Source organism: Carcharodon carcharias, chromosome 8 (genome assembly GCF_017639515.1).
Source record: "Carcharodon carcharias isolate sCarCar2 chromosome 8, sCarCar2.pri, whole genome shotgun sequence".
NCBI classification, from domain to species: domain Eukaryota; kingdom Metazoa; phylum Chordata; class Chondrichthyes; order Lamniformes; family Lamnidae; genus Carcharodon; species Carcharodon carcharias.
The window spans coordinates 77,969,572-77,987,139 of record NC_054474.1 but is presented as its reverse complement, the minus strand read 5'-3'; the positions used below and the strand labels follow the sequence as shown (position 1 = coordinate 77,987,139).

General features: G+C 38.4%; 1 protein-coding gene across 3 annotated transcripts in view; it reads left to right on the top strand.

The window, feature by feature from the left end:
- Positions 1–14,413, top strand: part of cpeb4b (cytoplasmic polyadenylation element binding protein 4b) — an 80,850-nt gene extending 66,437 nt beyond the window's left edge. For all 3 annotated transcript variants that reach the window (XM_041193352.1, XM_041193353.1, XM_041193354.1), the window contains 2 exons: positions 8,421–8,602; positions 10,361–14,413. In XM_041193352.1, coding sequence (XP_041049286.1) covers positions 8,421–8,602; positions 10,361–10,588 — 410 coding nt within the window. In that variant the 3' untranslated portion in view covers positions 10,589–14,413. The remainder of the gene's footprint in view (positions 1–8,420; positions 8,603–10,360) is intronic.
- Positions 14,414–17,568: the final 3,155 nt, after the last annotated feature.

Below are 17,568 nucleotides of genomic sequence, written 5' to 3'. Positions count from 1 at the left end.
GCCCCTGACCTGACTATCCCTCCTGACCCAACCTGACTACCACCCTGTCCCTCCTAGCCTCTCACTTATTCACAACATCCATCTGTTCTCACATACAGCCATTTACTACATTCACACTGGACATTTAAACTTGCCATATGGCAGTAAGTGCTATAAAAAGGTCTTGTCTTGTCTCTTTTTCTCCCAGCCCTGCTCCCAAAATGCTATAACACTGTAATGGAGCTCTCCAATGAATGATGTGTTCTGCATTTCTGGAGAAGCTAGGCTTGGAAGATCCAGCAAGAAATGTGGGAGCAGCATCTAGGCATGGAAAAGTTCGAGCAGAGTAGCAATCCGATGATGGCCTGGAACTTGCAAATATATTGAATTAGACCATAAGACATAGGAGCAGAAATTAGGCCATTTGGCCCATCGAGTATGCCCAGCCATTCATTCATGGCTGATAAGTTTCTCAACCCCATTCTCCCGCCTTCTTCCCGTAACCTTTGATCCCCTTACCAATCAAGAACCTATCTATCTCGGTCTTAAATACACTCAATGACCTGGCCTCCACAGCCTTCTGTGGCAAAGCATTCCATAGATTCACCACTTTCTGGCTAAAGAAGTTTCTCCTCATCTCTGTTCTAAAAGGTCTTCTCTTTACTCTGAGGCTATGCCCTCGGGTCTTAGTCTCTCCTACTAATGGAAACATCTTCCCCATGTCCACTCTATCCAGGCCTTTCAGTATTCTGTAAATTTCAGTCAGATCCCCCCTCATCCTTCTAAACTCCATTGAGGACTCTGGGTCTATACTCAAACATTCCTCAAATGTTAAGCCTTTCATTCCTGGGATCGTTCTCGTGAACCTCCTCTGGACCCTCTCCAGGACCAGCACATCCTTTCTGAGATACAGGGCCCAGAATTGCTCACAATATTCTAAATGTGGTCTGACCAGAACCTTATAAAGCCTCAGCAGCACATCCCTGCTTTTATATTCTAGTCCTTTCGAAGTAAATGCCAATATTGCATTTGCCTTCCTAACTACTGACTCAACCTGCAAGTTTACCTTAAGAGAATCCTGGACTAGGACTCCCAAGTCCCTCTGCACTCCAGATTTCTGAATTATCTCCTCTTTTAGAAAACAGTCTATGCCTCTATTCTTCCTACCAAAGTGCATGACCTCACACTTGCCCACGTTGTATTCCATCTGCCACTTCTTTGCCCATTCTCCTAACCTGTCCAAATCCTTCTGCAGCCTCCCTGCGTCCTCAATACTACCTGTCCCTCCACCTATCTTTGTATCATCTGCAAACTTAGCCAGGATGCCCTCAGTTCCTTCATCTAGATCAGTAATGTATAAAGTGAAAAGATGTGGTCCCAACACTGACCCCTGCGGAACTCCACTAGTCACTGGCTGCCACCCTGAGAAGGACCCCCTTATCCCCACTCTCTGCCTCCTGCCAGACAGCCAATCTTCTATCCATATTAGTACCTTGCCTCTAACACCATGGGCTCTTATCTTACTGAGCAGCCTCCTGTGCGGCACCTTGTCAAAGGCCTTCTGGAAGTCCAAGTAGATAACATCCATTGGCTCTCCTTTGTCTAGCCTATTCGTTAGCTCCTCAAAGAATTCTAACAGATTTGTCAGCCATGACCTCCCTATGATGAAACCATGCTGACTTTGCCCTATTTTACCATGCACTTCCAAGTATTCTGAAATCTCATCCTTAATAATGGACTCTAAAATCATACCAACAACAGAGATCAGGCTAATCGGCCTGTAATTTCCTGTCTTTTGCCTCACTCCCTTCTTAAACAGGGGGGTTACATTAGCGATTTTCCGGTCCTCTGGGACCCTCCCTGACTCCAATGATTCCTGAAAGATCACCGCTAATGCCTCCACTATCTCTTCAGCTATCTCCTTCAAAACTCTGGGGTGTAATCTGTCTGGTCCAGGTGATTTATTCACCTTCAGACCTTTCAGTTTTCCTAGCACCTTCTCCTTGGTAATGGCCACCATACTCACCTTTGCCCCCCCGACTCTCTTGAACTTTGGGGATGTTACTCGTGTCTTCCACCGTGAAGACTGACGCAGAGTACCTATTCAGTTCCTCCGCCGTTTCTTTGTTCCCCACTACTACTTCTCCAGCGTCATTTTCCAGCGGCCCAATGTCCATTTTTGCCTCTCTCTTACCCTTTATATATCTTTAAAAAACTCTTGCAATCTTCTTTTATATTACTGGCTAGTTTACCCTCATATTTAATCTTCTCCCTCCTTATTTCTTTTTTAGTTGTCCTCTGTTGGTCTTTGTAGGCTTCCCAATCCCCTGGTTTCCCACTGCTCTTCGCTGCACTGTATGCTTTCTCTTTAGCTTTTATCCTGTCCCTGACTTCCCTTGGCAGCCATGGTTGCCTCGTCCTCCCTTTAGTCTGCTTCTTCTTCTTCCTAGGGATGAATTTTTGCTACATCTCCCAAATTACTCCCAGAAAATCCTGCCATTGCTGTTCCACTGCCTTTCCTGCTAGGCTCATCTCCCAGTCAATTCTGGCCAGCTCCTCCCTCATGCCTCTATAGTTGCTTTTATTCAACTGTAATACCATTACATCTGATTCCATCTTTTTCCTCTCAAATTGCGGGGTAAATTCTATCATATTATGGTCACTTCCTCCTAAGGGTTCCTTCACCTTTAAGCTCCCTTATCAAATCTGCTTCATTACACATCACTAAATCTAGAATTGCCTGTTCCCTAGTGGGCTCCACCACAAGCTGCTCCAAAAAGCCTTCTCGTAGACGTTCCAAAAATTCCTTTTCTTGGGATCCACTACCAACCTGATTTTCCCAGCCTACCTGCATATTGAAATTCCCCATGATCACTGTAACCTTGCCTTTCTTACATGCCTTTTCTATCTCCTGGTGTATCTTGTGCCCCACATCCTGACTACTGTTTGGAAGCCTGTACATAACTCCCATTATGGTTGTTTTACCTTTGCAGTTCCTCAACTCTATCCACACAGATTCTACATCATCTGACCCTACATCGTTTCTTGCTATCGATTTCATTTCATTTTATTTCATTTCTTACTAACAAAGCAACCCCACCCCCTCTGCCAACCTGCCTATCTTTTTGTTAGGATGTATATCCTTGGATATTTAGCTCCCAGTCTGTGCAGAAGAGATTTTTAATAATTCATTTCCAGAATGTGTAGCCCTGGCAAGGCCAACAGTTATTATTCATTCCTAGTTGCCCTTGAAAAGGTGGTGCTGAGCTGCCTTATTGAACTATTGCAGTCCATGCGGTAAAGCTACTACCACAATGCTATTGTGTAAGGAATTCTATTACTTTGACCCAGCAACAATGAAGGTATGGCAATATGTATCCATGCCAAGCTTTGAAGAGGAACCTGAAGTGATGGTGTTCCCCTGGGTTTACTTTCTTGTCCTTTTGTGATGGTGGGGCTTGAGAGTTGGGAGCAGTTATCAAACAAGCTTTGGTGAGTTGCTATAGTGCACATACAGCTATATAGTTGCTACATAGCCACAATGTGGCAGTGGTGGAGAAAATAGATGTTTGAAATGGCGGCTGAGCCACTGATCAAGTAAACTGCTTTGTCCTGAATGGTGTCAAGATTCTTGTGTTGATATATCTGCACTCTTCCAGGCAAGTGGGAAGTATTCCATCACATTCCTGACCTGTGCCTTGTAGGTGGCAGAGGGGCTTTGGTGAGATCAGGATGAGTCATTCCCCACAAATACCCTGCCCCTGACCTGCTTTAGTAAGTGTGCATTTATATAGCTGACATGATTGAGTTTCAGGTCAATGCCAACCCCAGGATATCTATGAAAGAACATTTGGTGTTAGCGATGCAATTTAATGTCATATGGAGGTGATTGGACTCTTTTGTTGGAGGTGATCACTACCCATGCCCAGTTATGCCCTGGCTTGCCCCAGATGAATATATGGGTATTTGTCCATGCTGCTGTCTATAGCAGCAGCGGCACTTGTAGTGAAGATATCCATTAAAGAGACCTCATCCACATTGCCCAGAGTTGCATTCACTTCATTTCACTTTAAGAATGGATTCAGGCAACCACAAGGAGTGGATTTCAAGACCCCATAGATACCCACTGTTATATATGTTATGGGAAGTTGGCCTCCAGCAGTGAAGTTCCTGGAGTAGCACAGGAGAGCCTAGTTGGCAATAACTATTGACGGTTCCATGCCATTGTGTAGTTTTAGTCCCTACTGTCATCTGTATCTCTAGCTCACCAGCTATAACTACTTGAAGTGGGAAACTGCTTGATAAGACAGTTGCACAAACAACAGAGATGCTTGTGATACAATCAAGGCAAATGCACTTGCAAAACATATGACAAAATTGAATAAAACATTCAGTTTTACTTTACCCTGCAGTGTGTGGTTATTTCATTGTGCAGAAAAGAAAACTTTATTCTTCAAATGAAAAATGATATGTTTGATGCTTGAGCGATGTCCACTGGGAATTCCTAGGTGGTTTGGTGGCAGAAAAGCTATAAGCAATGGCATGACGAGCCAATACCTCAAGTAATGCATTGCAGATGCTGAGTGCCTGTTATTCCTGCAGGCCAAATTGCAGACCTCAGTCATAGCCTCCGTGGTGAGCCTGAGCCTCCTTCCACTGCCCTCCCCCAAACAATGCCCAAGCAACTGATCTTATTCTTTCCTTCTTCCACTTCCTGTTCTCCTTTGGCTACTACCCCATGGTGTCTTATCAGAAAAAAACCCTGTATGCTGGTCACTCAAAGTAACTGTTACCAGACTTATTCTAAAGTAAAATAATTGCCTTTTGATTTGACCGTGTGACTATAGAATGTTGTTTCAGTTTATAATTTAATGACTAGCAGGAGCTTAACCGTTAAAAAAAATCTTTCCCTATTACATTCTGTTAATTCGACTTGTTTGATTTTTGATGGAATAGGATTCTTTGGAATGCCATAAACTGTTTTTTTGTGCCCTTCTTGATCACATCTTTTACTTTTGTCAAAATTATCAGATGGAAAAACATGCTTGTTAAATGCTGATTTCTGTGGAACTTTGCCTGCCAAAGCACTCATTTAACAATTGCTGGGTGCTCCTCCACATCTTCCGTTCATTAATTTAAATAAATGGAAAATTGTGAGGTTAACTGGAAATTGCAGCAATGTGCTCCTGGTAGACAAAGCTTTGTGGTGAGAGCAGACAGTAAGAAAATTGATCCTGGAGTCTCTTTTCTCAAGTTTTAAAACAAGCTTCTGTGCCATAATTGCTGCTATAGCAATATATGCAATATGAATCAGAAGAAATGATGAGGTTTGAAAACAACTTTAAACTTGTATACAATATTTGAAATAGAAAAACATATCTAGGTGCTTCACAGATGGTGATCAGCCAAAAAAATGATGCCAGACCAAGAGATATTAAGAGAGCTGATTAAAAGCTTGATGAAAAATATTTTAAGGTATTTGTAGGAGGTTTTTAATTGAGAGAAGTGGAAAGGTTTAAAGAGGAAATTCTAGAGCATAAGGCCTAGAAGATCGAAGGCATAACCACCCACACTGAGGGGAAGTGAGCAGGGAAAGCCAGAAGTCAGAGTCCTGGGAGGGTTGAAGGACATGGTCATGACTGTATTTAAACATGAGAATGAAAATGTTCAATCTGTGGCTTTGCAGGCCAATGTGTGGTCAGTAGTAACGACTTAGATTGCAATGTGTGATGGTATATGGATAGCACTTTATTTTAATGAACTGTTTATAGAGAAGAATGGGAGGTTGGCAATTAAATCATTTGAATGTTCAAATCTATAGATAACAAAGGTATGGATGAGGATTTTAGCAGCAAATGGATTGAGGGGGAAAGCCTTCTCCACTCCCTTTGCCCCAGCATTGGCTAGTATGTTTTCAGCCATGTAGGCCTAAATGCAGCAATTCTCCCTTGAAACCACTCCCACCTCTCCATCTCCCTCTTTCCCCCTATAGGATGCTACTTAAAACCAACTCTTTGAAAATGTCCTTTTCTAAACCCTCAGTATTTCCTTTGTTCCGCATCCATTTTTGTCTGATTTCTCTGAAGTACCTTGGCTTATTTTTTGTTAAAGGCTCTGTATAAATTCAAATTGTTGCTTGCACACTAGTTTATTTCTTCTCATTCAGTTTCCTCCACGCAACTAGCCAAAATGATAACCAAGGGAATCACAAAAATATTTGGTCCTCTAATGCTACATTTGACATCAAAGTGGCACCTGTAACTCTTCTTTCGTCTATCAAATTATTACGCACCTGTCTGAGGTAGCTTCTGAGCTCTTGTCTTATCTAAGAGTGAGGTAGTGAGGATCCTATTTTTATTCCAGGTTTATTATTTTACTAAAAGCCACGTTTTGGTACTGATTATTTTGTCATTTACCAATTCTATATTTTGTACTTGGCTACAAACAGAGATGGTTCCAATTTCACCTTGGTTTCTTGCTGCTTAAATATCAAGAGGGGCTTTACTTTTTACTTTTTATGGTTGAAAATAATATATGAATAAATAGGACAAAGTATTCAAATACATAGTACGTTGAAAGGTGCAATCACAGTGAAGAAGACATTAGAAAACTTACAGGCTGGGCAGTTAAGTGGCAACTGAACTTTAATGTGAGGTGATGGACTTGGTAAGAAAATAGCACCAACACCTTAAATAAACTACATAGGGTAGAAGAACAAAAGGGACCTGGGGATACAAGTAAACAAATAATTAAAAATAGAATCACAGGTCAACAAAGCAATTAAAAATCCTAACCAAACACTTGATTTATTTCTAGGGGAATCGAATTACAAGTAGTAAAGTGATAAGTTTGTTTAAGATCTTGGCCAGGCCATACTTAAGAGTACTGTGCATGATTTTAATTTCCATACTAGAAAAAGGAAAACGAGCAGTATGTTGTTAAAAGTCTATATTTATATAGTACCAGGCCAATGAGACATTAGGTCAGAGACCAAACACTTGGCCAAAGAAGTACATTTTAAGGAATGTCTTAAAGGAGGAAAGCGAGATGCAGAGGTGTAGGGAGGATATTCCAGAGTTTGAAGCCTGAGCAACTGATAGTGCCACCAGCAGTGGTGGAGCAGTTAAATTGAGGGCCATAAATAAGGTGGTTTCTAATAAATCTAATACAGAAATGAGAAGAAATTACTTCACTGCTTCAAATGTGGAACTCTCTACCATAAGAAGTGGTTGAGACTAATAGGTGCTTTCAAAAGGAAGCTAACTGGATACATGAGGGAAATAGGAATAGAAGGATTTGCTGAAAGGCTAAATGAGATGGATGGAATCGGAGGAGGCTTGTGGATTATAAACAAGTTGGGCCAAATGACTTGTTTCTATTCTGTACATTTTATGTAATTTGTACAGTAGCATTTTGGGTTTTTATAAATAGGGCATACAGTACAGGAATAAAATGATAAAAAATGTGTGCAAGTCAATAGTTAGGTGACATTTGGCTATATTTAACGTTTCCCCATGAGCGGATTTGAAAGTGGTGTGGGGTGGCTTACCTGCCACCTTCCTTTCCACTTCTACTCCACAATAATATGAGTGGTGGGAATGGCATTGGGTGGCCTGCCATCTCTCCAGTGGACCAATTGAGGCACAGATTTATTGGAGCAAGGAGTGCTTTGCCTCAGAATATGAGAAGGGTGGAAAAATATTTGAAGGAGTTGATGATATGGAGAGAAACAGCAGGGCTGTCCATTATTTTTGGGTAAGAACCAGCACAGATAAGATGCACTAGGCGTTTCCTTTTGTGTTGCAAATGCTAAGTTTCTGTAGAATCTCACTTTACAGAATTCAACATCTGAATCATTTAACTGCAAATTCAGTTTCTGTATTGAACAACTATAGATTCAATTGGTGCTTCCACTGCAGTACGGGTAAGTTATAATTTATAGATCTAGTTTTGTGTCAGCTGACTGGGATAGGATGCTGCTTTTATTGCTATTAGTAAGACTGTTATGTTGGTTTGTCAGGTGAGACGCTAGGATTAGTCTAAGTGACCCGAGGCTGAGGAAAGAATATACCAGAATTCTTGTTCCTGTTTGGTACCAGGTGACTTGTATACAAAATCATGCCTGTCCAAGGAACATGGATTTCCAAGGAGAATAAAATTTGGCTGCATTGTGATAAATATTCAGAGTTGAATATCCTGTGCACATTTACCATCCAGGATCCTACATGAAGAATATTATTCCCCCAGTACAAGATTTCACTAAATTGAACCACAGCTGGTATTAAGTTTAGATGGTACCTACAGTAAAGATTTCAGGTCATGTAAATCTATAACATAAGATTGGTGTTATAATTTTAATTTTTTAATTCTCATTATGTAGAAGTCCCCTGATTCACGATTTTTAACTGTTCAACTTACTTTGTCACAATTTTTGTATGCAGTGGAGCTGGCGATGATCATGGATAGGCTCTATGGTGGAGTATGCTATGCTGGCATTGACACGGATCCTGAGCTGAAGTACCCAAAAGGTGCAGGGCGTGTGGCTTTTTCAAACCAACAAAGCTATATTGCTGCTATCAGTGCTCGCTTTGTCCAGTTACAGCATGGAGACATTGATAAACGGGTAAGCGTTTATCAGTGCACACTTTTATATATAAACATTCAAAAAACATTAGTTCTCAACGGAAATGGGTATAAAAGTCAAGTGAAATGAAAAGTGGGCTGCTGAGTCACTATTGCCTGTTTACACGATCCACAAAATTAAGATTTAGCCCAATACTTTTACTCCACAAAATAATTTTATTCCTAGTTTTAATCTTGCTTTTTTTACATTTAAATAAAAATCTAAAGTTTGATTTTGTTTGTTCCAAAGTTTTTAGTAATGGAAAATGTGTTGGCGTTGCTATCTTTATTTTAGTCCTAAGCCGTCATAATTTGTTTTTGAAAAAATGTCAAAACTGTTTCACTTTATACTCAATTTAAGACCACAATAAATGTTGAAAAATAAAGTGGTGCCTGAACAATGGCTGAGATTTCATCTGCTTCAATTTCTAACTTTTGTTCCAAGTGCTGATTGATATTCTTCCCTCAATCAAGGCAGCCAAAAACAGATTATCAGTTATTTATTTTCTGTTTCTGGGGCTTTGCTGTGTGAATATTGACTGTCACATTTGTCTACATACATAATTTTGCTTTTGTATTACTTTTATGTGCATGCTGGAAATCTGAATTGAAAACAGAAAATGATGGAAATACTCAACAGATCAGGCGGCATCTGTGGAAAGGGAAGCAGAGTTGTCGTTTCAGGTCAATGACCTTGCATCAGTACTACTTCTGATGAAAGGCCATCAACCTGGATCGTTAGATTTGATTTTCTGTGGGGGCAGAAAAAAGAAGTTGGGTCTGTTTCCAGGTTCTGAATCTGCACTCCGTGAAACAGTCACTCATTGGGATTTTTAAGGTGCTCCTTTAATTAGCAAGGAGGCAATTAAAGGCCACGGGTGGGCTCACAAAGCTGGAGGAACAGTCAGAGGCCTTGCAGCCTGAGAGGAATAGGCTGTGATGGTGGCTAACTAACAGAGGGTGCTTCAACATGGAAGCACCTTTTAAAATTTTAATTAAAAAATTGGCTCTTGCAGCAAAGTCACTACTGTTGTGGGTGGCACAGGGTGGGAGCATGGATGGGAAGGAGCCACTCTATAGGGAGGCATGCGACTTCTCTTGCAAACAGATAAGTAGCAAGTGTCTCTAGACCTGCCTAGAGTGCTGGCCCTGGTCTGCTGCCAGGTGCCCACCTTCAGGCAGTTGAAATGCCCCCACCAGTGCTGAAGTCTGGAGGCCAGCTGGAAATTTCCAGTCAGCCGCCTTTAATTGGACAACAAGACTCTTATGGAACCTAATCAACTGACTACCTGCTGCATGGAAGTGGGCAGCCACGCTGACCCCAATCCCACCACAAAAAAGGAGGGAACAGTAACTATTGGTGTGGTCAGTGATTATTTTCAGCCCTCATCCACTTCTGTTCCTGTGCCTAAACTTGGCCTGAAGATCCAGTCCATTAACTCTGTTTCCCTCTCCATAGATGGTTGTCTGACCTGCCAAGCGTATACAGTATTTTCAGTATTTACTTCAAAAAATAACATTGCTTGTAAAGCACTTTGAGACCTTCACTTTGTGATTATATAAATGTAAGATTTTTAAATTTTTCCCCTCATATTAGTTGATGAAAACAATAGCATATGATGCCACCCTTTATTTCCCATGTGCAGATCTGGAAACAGTTTCAAAGATTACGTGAAACAGCACAAAAGATTGTTATGCTTTTGTTTGTTTACCATTTATCTCCTCATCGAATAACGTAAGTCTTATGTTAATTTTTTAGGTGGAAGTGAAGCCATATGTCCTTGATGATCAGTTGTGTGATGAATGCCAGGGTACCCGTTGTGGTGGGAAATTTGCACCGTTCTTCTGTGCCAATGTCACATGTCTGCAGTATTACTGTGAATATTGCTGGGCTGCCATACATTCTCGTGCTGGGAGAGAGTTCCACAAGCCACTCGTGAAAGAAGGAGGAGACCGTCCACGCCAGGTTCCCTTTCGTTGGAACTGAGGGAGATAATTAAACATGATTCTAGTGGCAAGATAAATGTTCTAGGGCTGCAGACACCAGACTAGCTAGGAAAAATAAATAAGTGCATTCTTCTACTGCCTCATCCCAGATTTCAAAATGTATGAAAAATTCACTTCAAAACAATTTGGTTAAACTAAACTCTAGTTTCAATGTTTTCTGTAAACATTGACTGACTTGTGATAACACTGGATACTTGATCCTCATCTTAATGGAATAATACAGATTCAGTCAGTGTGCATGATTGATATTTCTGGGTCATATTACTTGCACAGCTTGGTGCTGGACTTGATGGGGAATGTCATGTTGAGGAAATTGTGTGATAGGGAACCAGTTTAAGCACCATTGTTAGTTGTATAGACAGAATCTAAAATTAATGTGAAGTTATACTGTAAGCCCTTCTGTGTTTGGGTTTTCAATTAAATTATATCTGAAGTAGGGGAATAGCACTGTATGAAATAAGAAAACTTGGATTTGCCCTCGAACAATATGAATCCCAAATGTTTTTTTTAAAACTGTGTGGTTTTAAAAAGTTGTTTCTAACACACTACAGGCTTTACTAACAAGTATGTGGGGTAAATACTTTTGATGCTTTCCCCATCTCTTCACCGCCACCCCAAAATAAACAATATAAGATAAGGGGGTTTAGATTGCTGCTATGGTTGAAGTGTGCACTTATTTCAGAAATGGAAAAACCACAATTCGAAGATCTATCGCCCCTAAAAGTTTACCAAAGTTGTTGAGATTGACACAAATCTAATTGTAGAGAGGCATTTTCCTTGCTGGAAGAGATTTTATACCTTTATTTTTTTGATGTTGCTATTTACAAAGTCGACTTGATCTACTAATATATTGTCATGTGTCAGCTTTTGCTCTCCATTTTGACACACAAAAAGTAATACCTCAATTGTAGCCTTGATTTATATTTTTTTATTTTTAGTGATGCTATTTAATTGCAAGAGACAATAGGAGCCTTGCTGCTGTTTAGATGGTATGATAAAATGCCATTTCTTTTCCAGTAAAGTGGAAATTAAAAAATAACAAAGAAAAAGGCTACAATGCAACACAACTAGATGTAGCACAGGCTATGGCTTCAGCTGCCTAAGATTTTTTTATTTTATTTTTTACGTGGAATAGTATGAATGATTGAATGTTTACTTGTACACCTGTTTTGCATGCACTATATATTCATACATTTTCCCATTATCTACAGTACTTATATTCTGCCTATACGTTTTTTGTTTAAAAAGTTACATTTTGAAAATGTAAATGGCATATAGAACAAAGGAAACACTGAAATTTGTTTGAGAGTGCCAAGGTGCATGTTTGTGTTACTGTAGGTTAGCATGTGGTGTCACAACACTATAAGTGTATACTATGCAGGTTGGCTTTAAGTGGTACTGCCCTTGCAATGGCGATGTAGGTGCTGGACTGCATTGAAGGAATTATCTCCTTGTGATTATTGCGTGATTCAGCCAAAGGTGGTTATGCATTCGTGTGCGAATTTTTAAAAATATATGTGAAAGGTTATTGCTCCTTACTCTTGCTATTTTTTTCTGAAACAGTGCATAGCATCTTCAAACTCCTGCAAACCAAAGACTAGATTATTCACTGCTAACTGCTGACTTGTGGCCCACAAGTAACACACTGATAATAGCAGTGTAACTATTCCTTTGAAGTAAGAGGGTTTAAAGAATTAACCCTAGTCAAAATGGAGACATTTGCTGTTAAATGATCAAGTTTAAAAAGTTTAAATTTGATCTATGTTTTGACCACAGTGGTGACAAACTAACAGCAGCAGAGAGTTGTGAGGGTGCTTACCTTTTAGCTCGTCAGGGATTTACTGTTAAGTAAAGAATATGTAATTCTTAGTGGCAATCTTTAAGCTATAGAAAGTGTTGGTTATCATCCTTTCTTGGTGTATTTGTGTGCTGTTGTGCCATTCCTGCCCAATTCTGATGTTTGTAGGAGTAGCGAATTAACATTTTTGAAATTTGACACTGAAAGATAACTTTTCTACTAGTAGTTAACTCCCTTTTTACGTAGCAGAATCTGCCTTTGAACTTTTTGGTATGTTGTTTCTCTAGCTGGCTTTTTGTTCCCCTTTTCTTTTTATATACATATATCAACATTTGTTATGCACTACTTTTGTATATCTTGTTTTTTCCAACAGTTAATATTTTTAAGCTCACTTTTTCACTGATGGCATCTCTTTTGCAATACCTCGATTTTTCATAATCTAAAGAGAGATGAATAGTTTTTCTATGTTTGTTCAAAGATTTGCACATATAGTTAACTTAATTGTGCAAAGAAATGAGTTGAAGCAATCAGTTTTGTTTTCATTTTCTTATTTTTTCCTTTAACATTTGAAGGCAAAGAAAACTTTGAATATCATGAATGTTAGGGATCAGCAATGCTGTTGATAAAACTGCAGAGTCAGAAAAACCTATAGTCATAGAAACTATAACCCTCCCAGCTCCAGGTATTGATGTTGTTCATAAGTCTGAAGTAATGATACAGTAGATATTAGAACCTGGTTGCAATCTCAGCCCAATCCCCATTGTTTAAATGTGGATTCTAGTTTCTTAAAATAGTACACTGTATTTTCAGCTAATATTCTTTGAAAATATTCATACAGACTCTTTCTCACAGTTCCTGTATCTGTGGTACAGTAGCTGACCTGGCACAATTACAATACAAAACGCACACAGAACAATTAGCAGTAAACTTTGACATATGGATTCTTAGGTGTTTGATGGTTTTAAAAAACGATTTACCTGTTTTTAATGGACAAAACCAGGTTGAACTGCCATCGAGTTACCTCAGTTCTAGATAGTGTGCAAGGCTGAAATGATTAAGAAAATAAAAGCATGCATGTAAACAAAAAAACAATATGTAAACTTCAAAACTTACTTGTTTATTGTGTGTTGTAAAGTTGTTTACAAAGGTTAAATTTCATTTCTCACTTGCCCATAGCATGGCAAATATATCCTCATACACAGACCTCTGCAGAATGCATGATTTTAAATCTGATTTGTGGTTCAAGAAGGAAAGGATTTTATGAATGCCATTGGAAGGACTTGATAATTTATTCTTTGTGTCTGGATTTTAAGAATTTCTTACAAAGTTACAGAAGACTTGAATGTGGTAAATTGTGGAAAGTTAATGTCATATTGTTATGTGCAATACTTTTTTTCTAACTTCTGAAAAAACTTTACAGTGTAAACCTTTAATGCGATTTTTTTAATTGCAAGCATTCAGATTAATATGTTGTCCACAATGTCATTTTCTACTGTTATTATATTCCCTTTTATCTTACTGATATTTGTAAATTCAGAATATGATCTTTGTACTAATATAAATAATTGAAGTTATTTTTAGATATGGACTAAAGGAAAAATGTGCTTGTTTGCTTATTTTTGTTACCTTACTTTAAAAAGTAGCAAAGACTACTTTTCTCAGCAGCATTATAATAATTGGGTCAATATCCTGTCCAGCATTTTATTTTTTGGTATTTTAAATTGAAATGTATAATTAGTTTTTTATCATTTTGACCATTCAGATTTTTTATGTTGTAATATTTTTTGAATGTGCAGCTTTTTTAATATTTTAAAATGTCTAGTTTTTATTGAAAGCTTATGTATTCAACACTGTATGGCAAATATTCATAAAGAAAGAATAGTTATTTGTGGAAGTCAGCCATCAGTGGTGTGTCTCTGTGGCTGAATTCCTTGTGCTTTTCACTGTGTTTGGGGAGGTTGTAGTGATGATTAACAATTTTAAATAAAGGAAACTCATTTTTATTAATATTTGTTCACTTTTTTGAGTTGATATTTTATGTACCCCCTCTATTAAATTATTTGGTACAAAAATGTCCCTTTCTACAGCTTGTTTGTTGAAGTGGTAGTAAAACATAATGTTGTTAAAGTTTTATGCCAACTATTTATAACGCTCAATAATTTTAAAATATTTGTAATGTGAAATGTTGAATGATTAAAGTGTTTCAATGTACTGTAAATGTCTGAGCTTTATACTAACATTGGTCTGCAACTTATTTTACATTTATTTATTTGCTTTGAATAGATAGCTAACCATTGCCTATACTGCTTCTATGTACTGCATCTTGAAATGTACCCAATACAGTATTCTTGTTTTTATTGAAGGTCGTCTTAGTGTTCCTGCCTGTCTCTCTTATAATCTTTAAGGTTTGTTTTAGAGACAAGTCTAATATGAATTATTGCAACAGAATGGACTTATTTACATGAGACCTTAATTGTAGCACCTGTTTCTTTGCACTTAAAAATAACTAGGTTTCAGCCGAGGTGTGAAGCAGAACAAGAGAACTGTCATATGAGAGATGTATGTAGTGTTTACACCAAATAATGGCCTGGATCTTCTGAGGACTAGCAGTCATCGTTGGGCAGCGCTCTGCTTGAAGATTCCCATGACTTGATGCTGCTCCTCATTTCTTCTGGGTCCTTCTGAGCATGACTTTTCCAGAAATGCAAAGCACAATGTCCGTCTGAGCTCCATCGAAGCAGGGTAGAGTCAGGGACGGTGGTGGTGGGAAAGACAGGGTATGCCCCTTTTTTTGGCCCTAACTGCCCTATGGCAAATTTAAATGCCCAGTTTGAATGTAAATTGCTAGGGTGGGTGGGGTAAATATGGCAAATTTAAATACCCAATTTGAATGTGAATGGGTGAGGTAAGTGGGTTGGGAGGTGGCCTAGAAGGTAAGTGGGAAGGGTAGGTAAGATGGCAGCAGGTGGTCTGGGGGATGGTCAGGTTGGGGAGGTGTAGGGGGTGGGGGAGGTGCGGTTGTCAGGTGTATTGTAGCCTTGATGTTAGACTAGGTTTTAATCTGTCTAACGTTTTCCTGGGTAACTATTAAGTACGTGGGGGCTGTCTGAAGTCTCTGACTCTTAACTCTGAGTCGTAGACATTCTTAAGGGTCCCAACAATCCGGCAACTGGAAGATTTGGCCGATGTTTTCCGTGGCATTCAATGTAGAACAAATCTCAACTGTGCACTTTTTTTAGTATTACAAAAATCGGTTGATTTTAAGAATTTTTAAAAATAAACGGTATATATTGAGAACCAATTTCAAGAACTAAAACTGTCGAGTATATAGGTACATTTCACAAAATGACATCTAGAATCTGTTGGCACTGTTCGGGTTATATGAATCCATGGAATTTATATAGTGTGTTATGGAAATAAAACGTTTGGCCCATCAACACAGTACTACTTTTCCATATGAAAACGTAGCCCTATCCATTCTGCTTTTCCCGTGCCCTTTGATTTATCCTTTAATTACCCATTCCCTTTTAAAAGAACTTATGGAAACAATTTGTGGCAGACTTCCACTTTTAAACCATATTAAGGGATTTATTTTTTTCACCTACTCATTCTTTTTGGCATTATTTTAAATAAAAGGAATTGTATACAGTTTAACTTGATCCAAATATATTTATGTAACTAGTACATGCAGTAGTAAAGTTTATAATTTAAATGACTAGGTCTCTGTAAATTAGAATATTGTCATTTTATTTGTAAACCCGGTATGCACACACTACCTTAAGCTTAAAATTCCTTAATTGCTATTTGACTCTCTCTCCAAGATCCTTCATAAATCTAGAACTTCAAGTTCATCTTGATTGTGGTTTGAGTTCTTCTAGATTTTAGCATTATTAATGAATCACATTTTGCAGGGTGGTAGATAATCATTTAGGCCAAGAGCCCTTATTCATTTCTTGCTATCACTAAATGTTCAAATTTGCAGCACAAGAGAAAGCAAAACAAACCATTAATTTGAATACATGGGAATTGCATTATAGCACAAAGCTATTTCCCAAGTCATTTCGTTTTTAAATGAGTCACCTCGTTCTTGCATATATAAGATAATTAAATTAAGTACTATTTGAAGACTCTGCACTCTTTCAGTCAAAACAGATGTCACCAGGGTAGTGGGTACTGTCAGTTCAAATATTGATAAAAATGCTTCCAGTCTTTCAAAGTAACCAAATATGCTGTGTAAATTGGTTATTTATAGAGGTAATTGATCTCATTTGTTAATTTATCTTAAAATGATGAGTGAAGTGCTCTGTGCTGGATCAGGCTCTGAAGGAGACATTAGTGGCATGGATGTGTTTGTTCATTAAAAGAAAATGGTGAAATATAATGACCCCAGCTTTCAAGAGTGATTGCCTGAAAACAATCTATAGACCCTAAATTACTAAGACATGGAAATTTTTATACTTGATTATAACGAGGAATGCACCAGATGGTAAGAGTACTATTAGTAGATCAATTGTAAATTGTTTTTTTTAAACTATAAAATATACCTCCTTATAGATTGGAGATGTAGGCTTCCTGCAGGAATGATTTTTGATTTAACCTGAATTTTTTTTAATGGATGAGTGGGGAAAAGGACTTTTGAGACAACAGATAATACATAATTATTTTTGTCCTCATTTCCACAAACCCAACCACAGCAGGAAAACACCCAGCTACCAGGTCTTTGTAAGACCAAGGGAGTAAGGAAAACTGATTTTACCCACTACTTTTTACTTTGGGGATTTATTTAGCCTTGATCAACATTTCTCCAATCCAACTGAAATCTGGAACTTGAAGCATGACTGTAAACCCACAACCTTCCTTGCCATAGCAGCATGCCCTGCTACTTTTTCACTTGTTTCTCTTTTGCATGTATGGCTGTCTGTCTTGACTTTTAATTTCAATAAATTATTTATTCAGATTTTAAACTTTAGAATTGACTCCTTTTTTTCCCCCTAACTGTTCAATTGCAGGCTGGAAACTAGACCTATTTCTTGTTTGTGTCTAAACATGGAGCAGCCTCATTAACAAACCGACTTAAGATTGTCAACCTGTTAATAAGAGGCATCTTATTTTGGGTTGAGTTGGTACAGGGCTATATTGGATGGAGACAAAACAGCTAATTA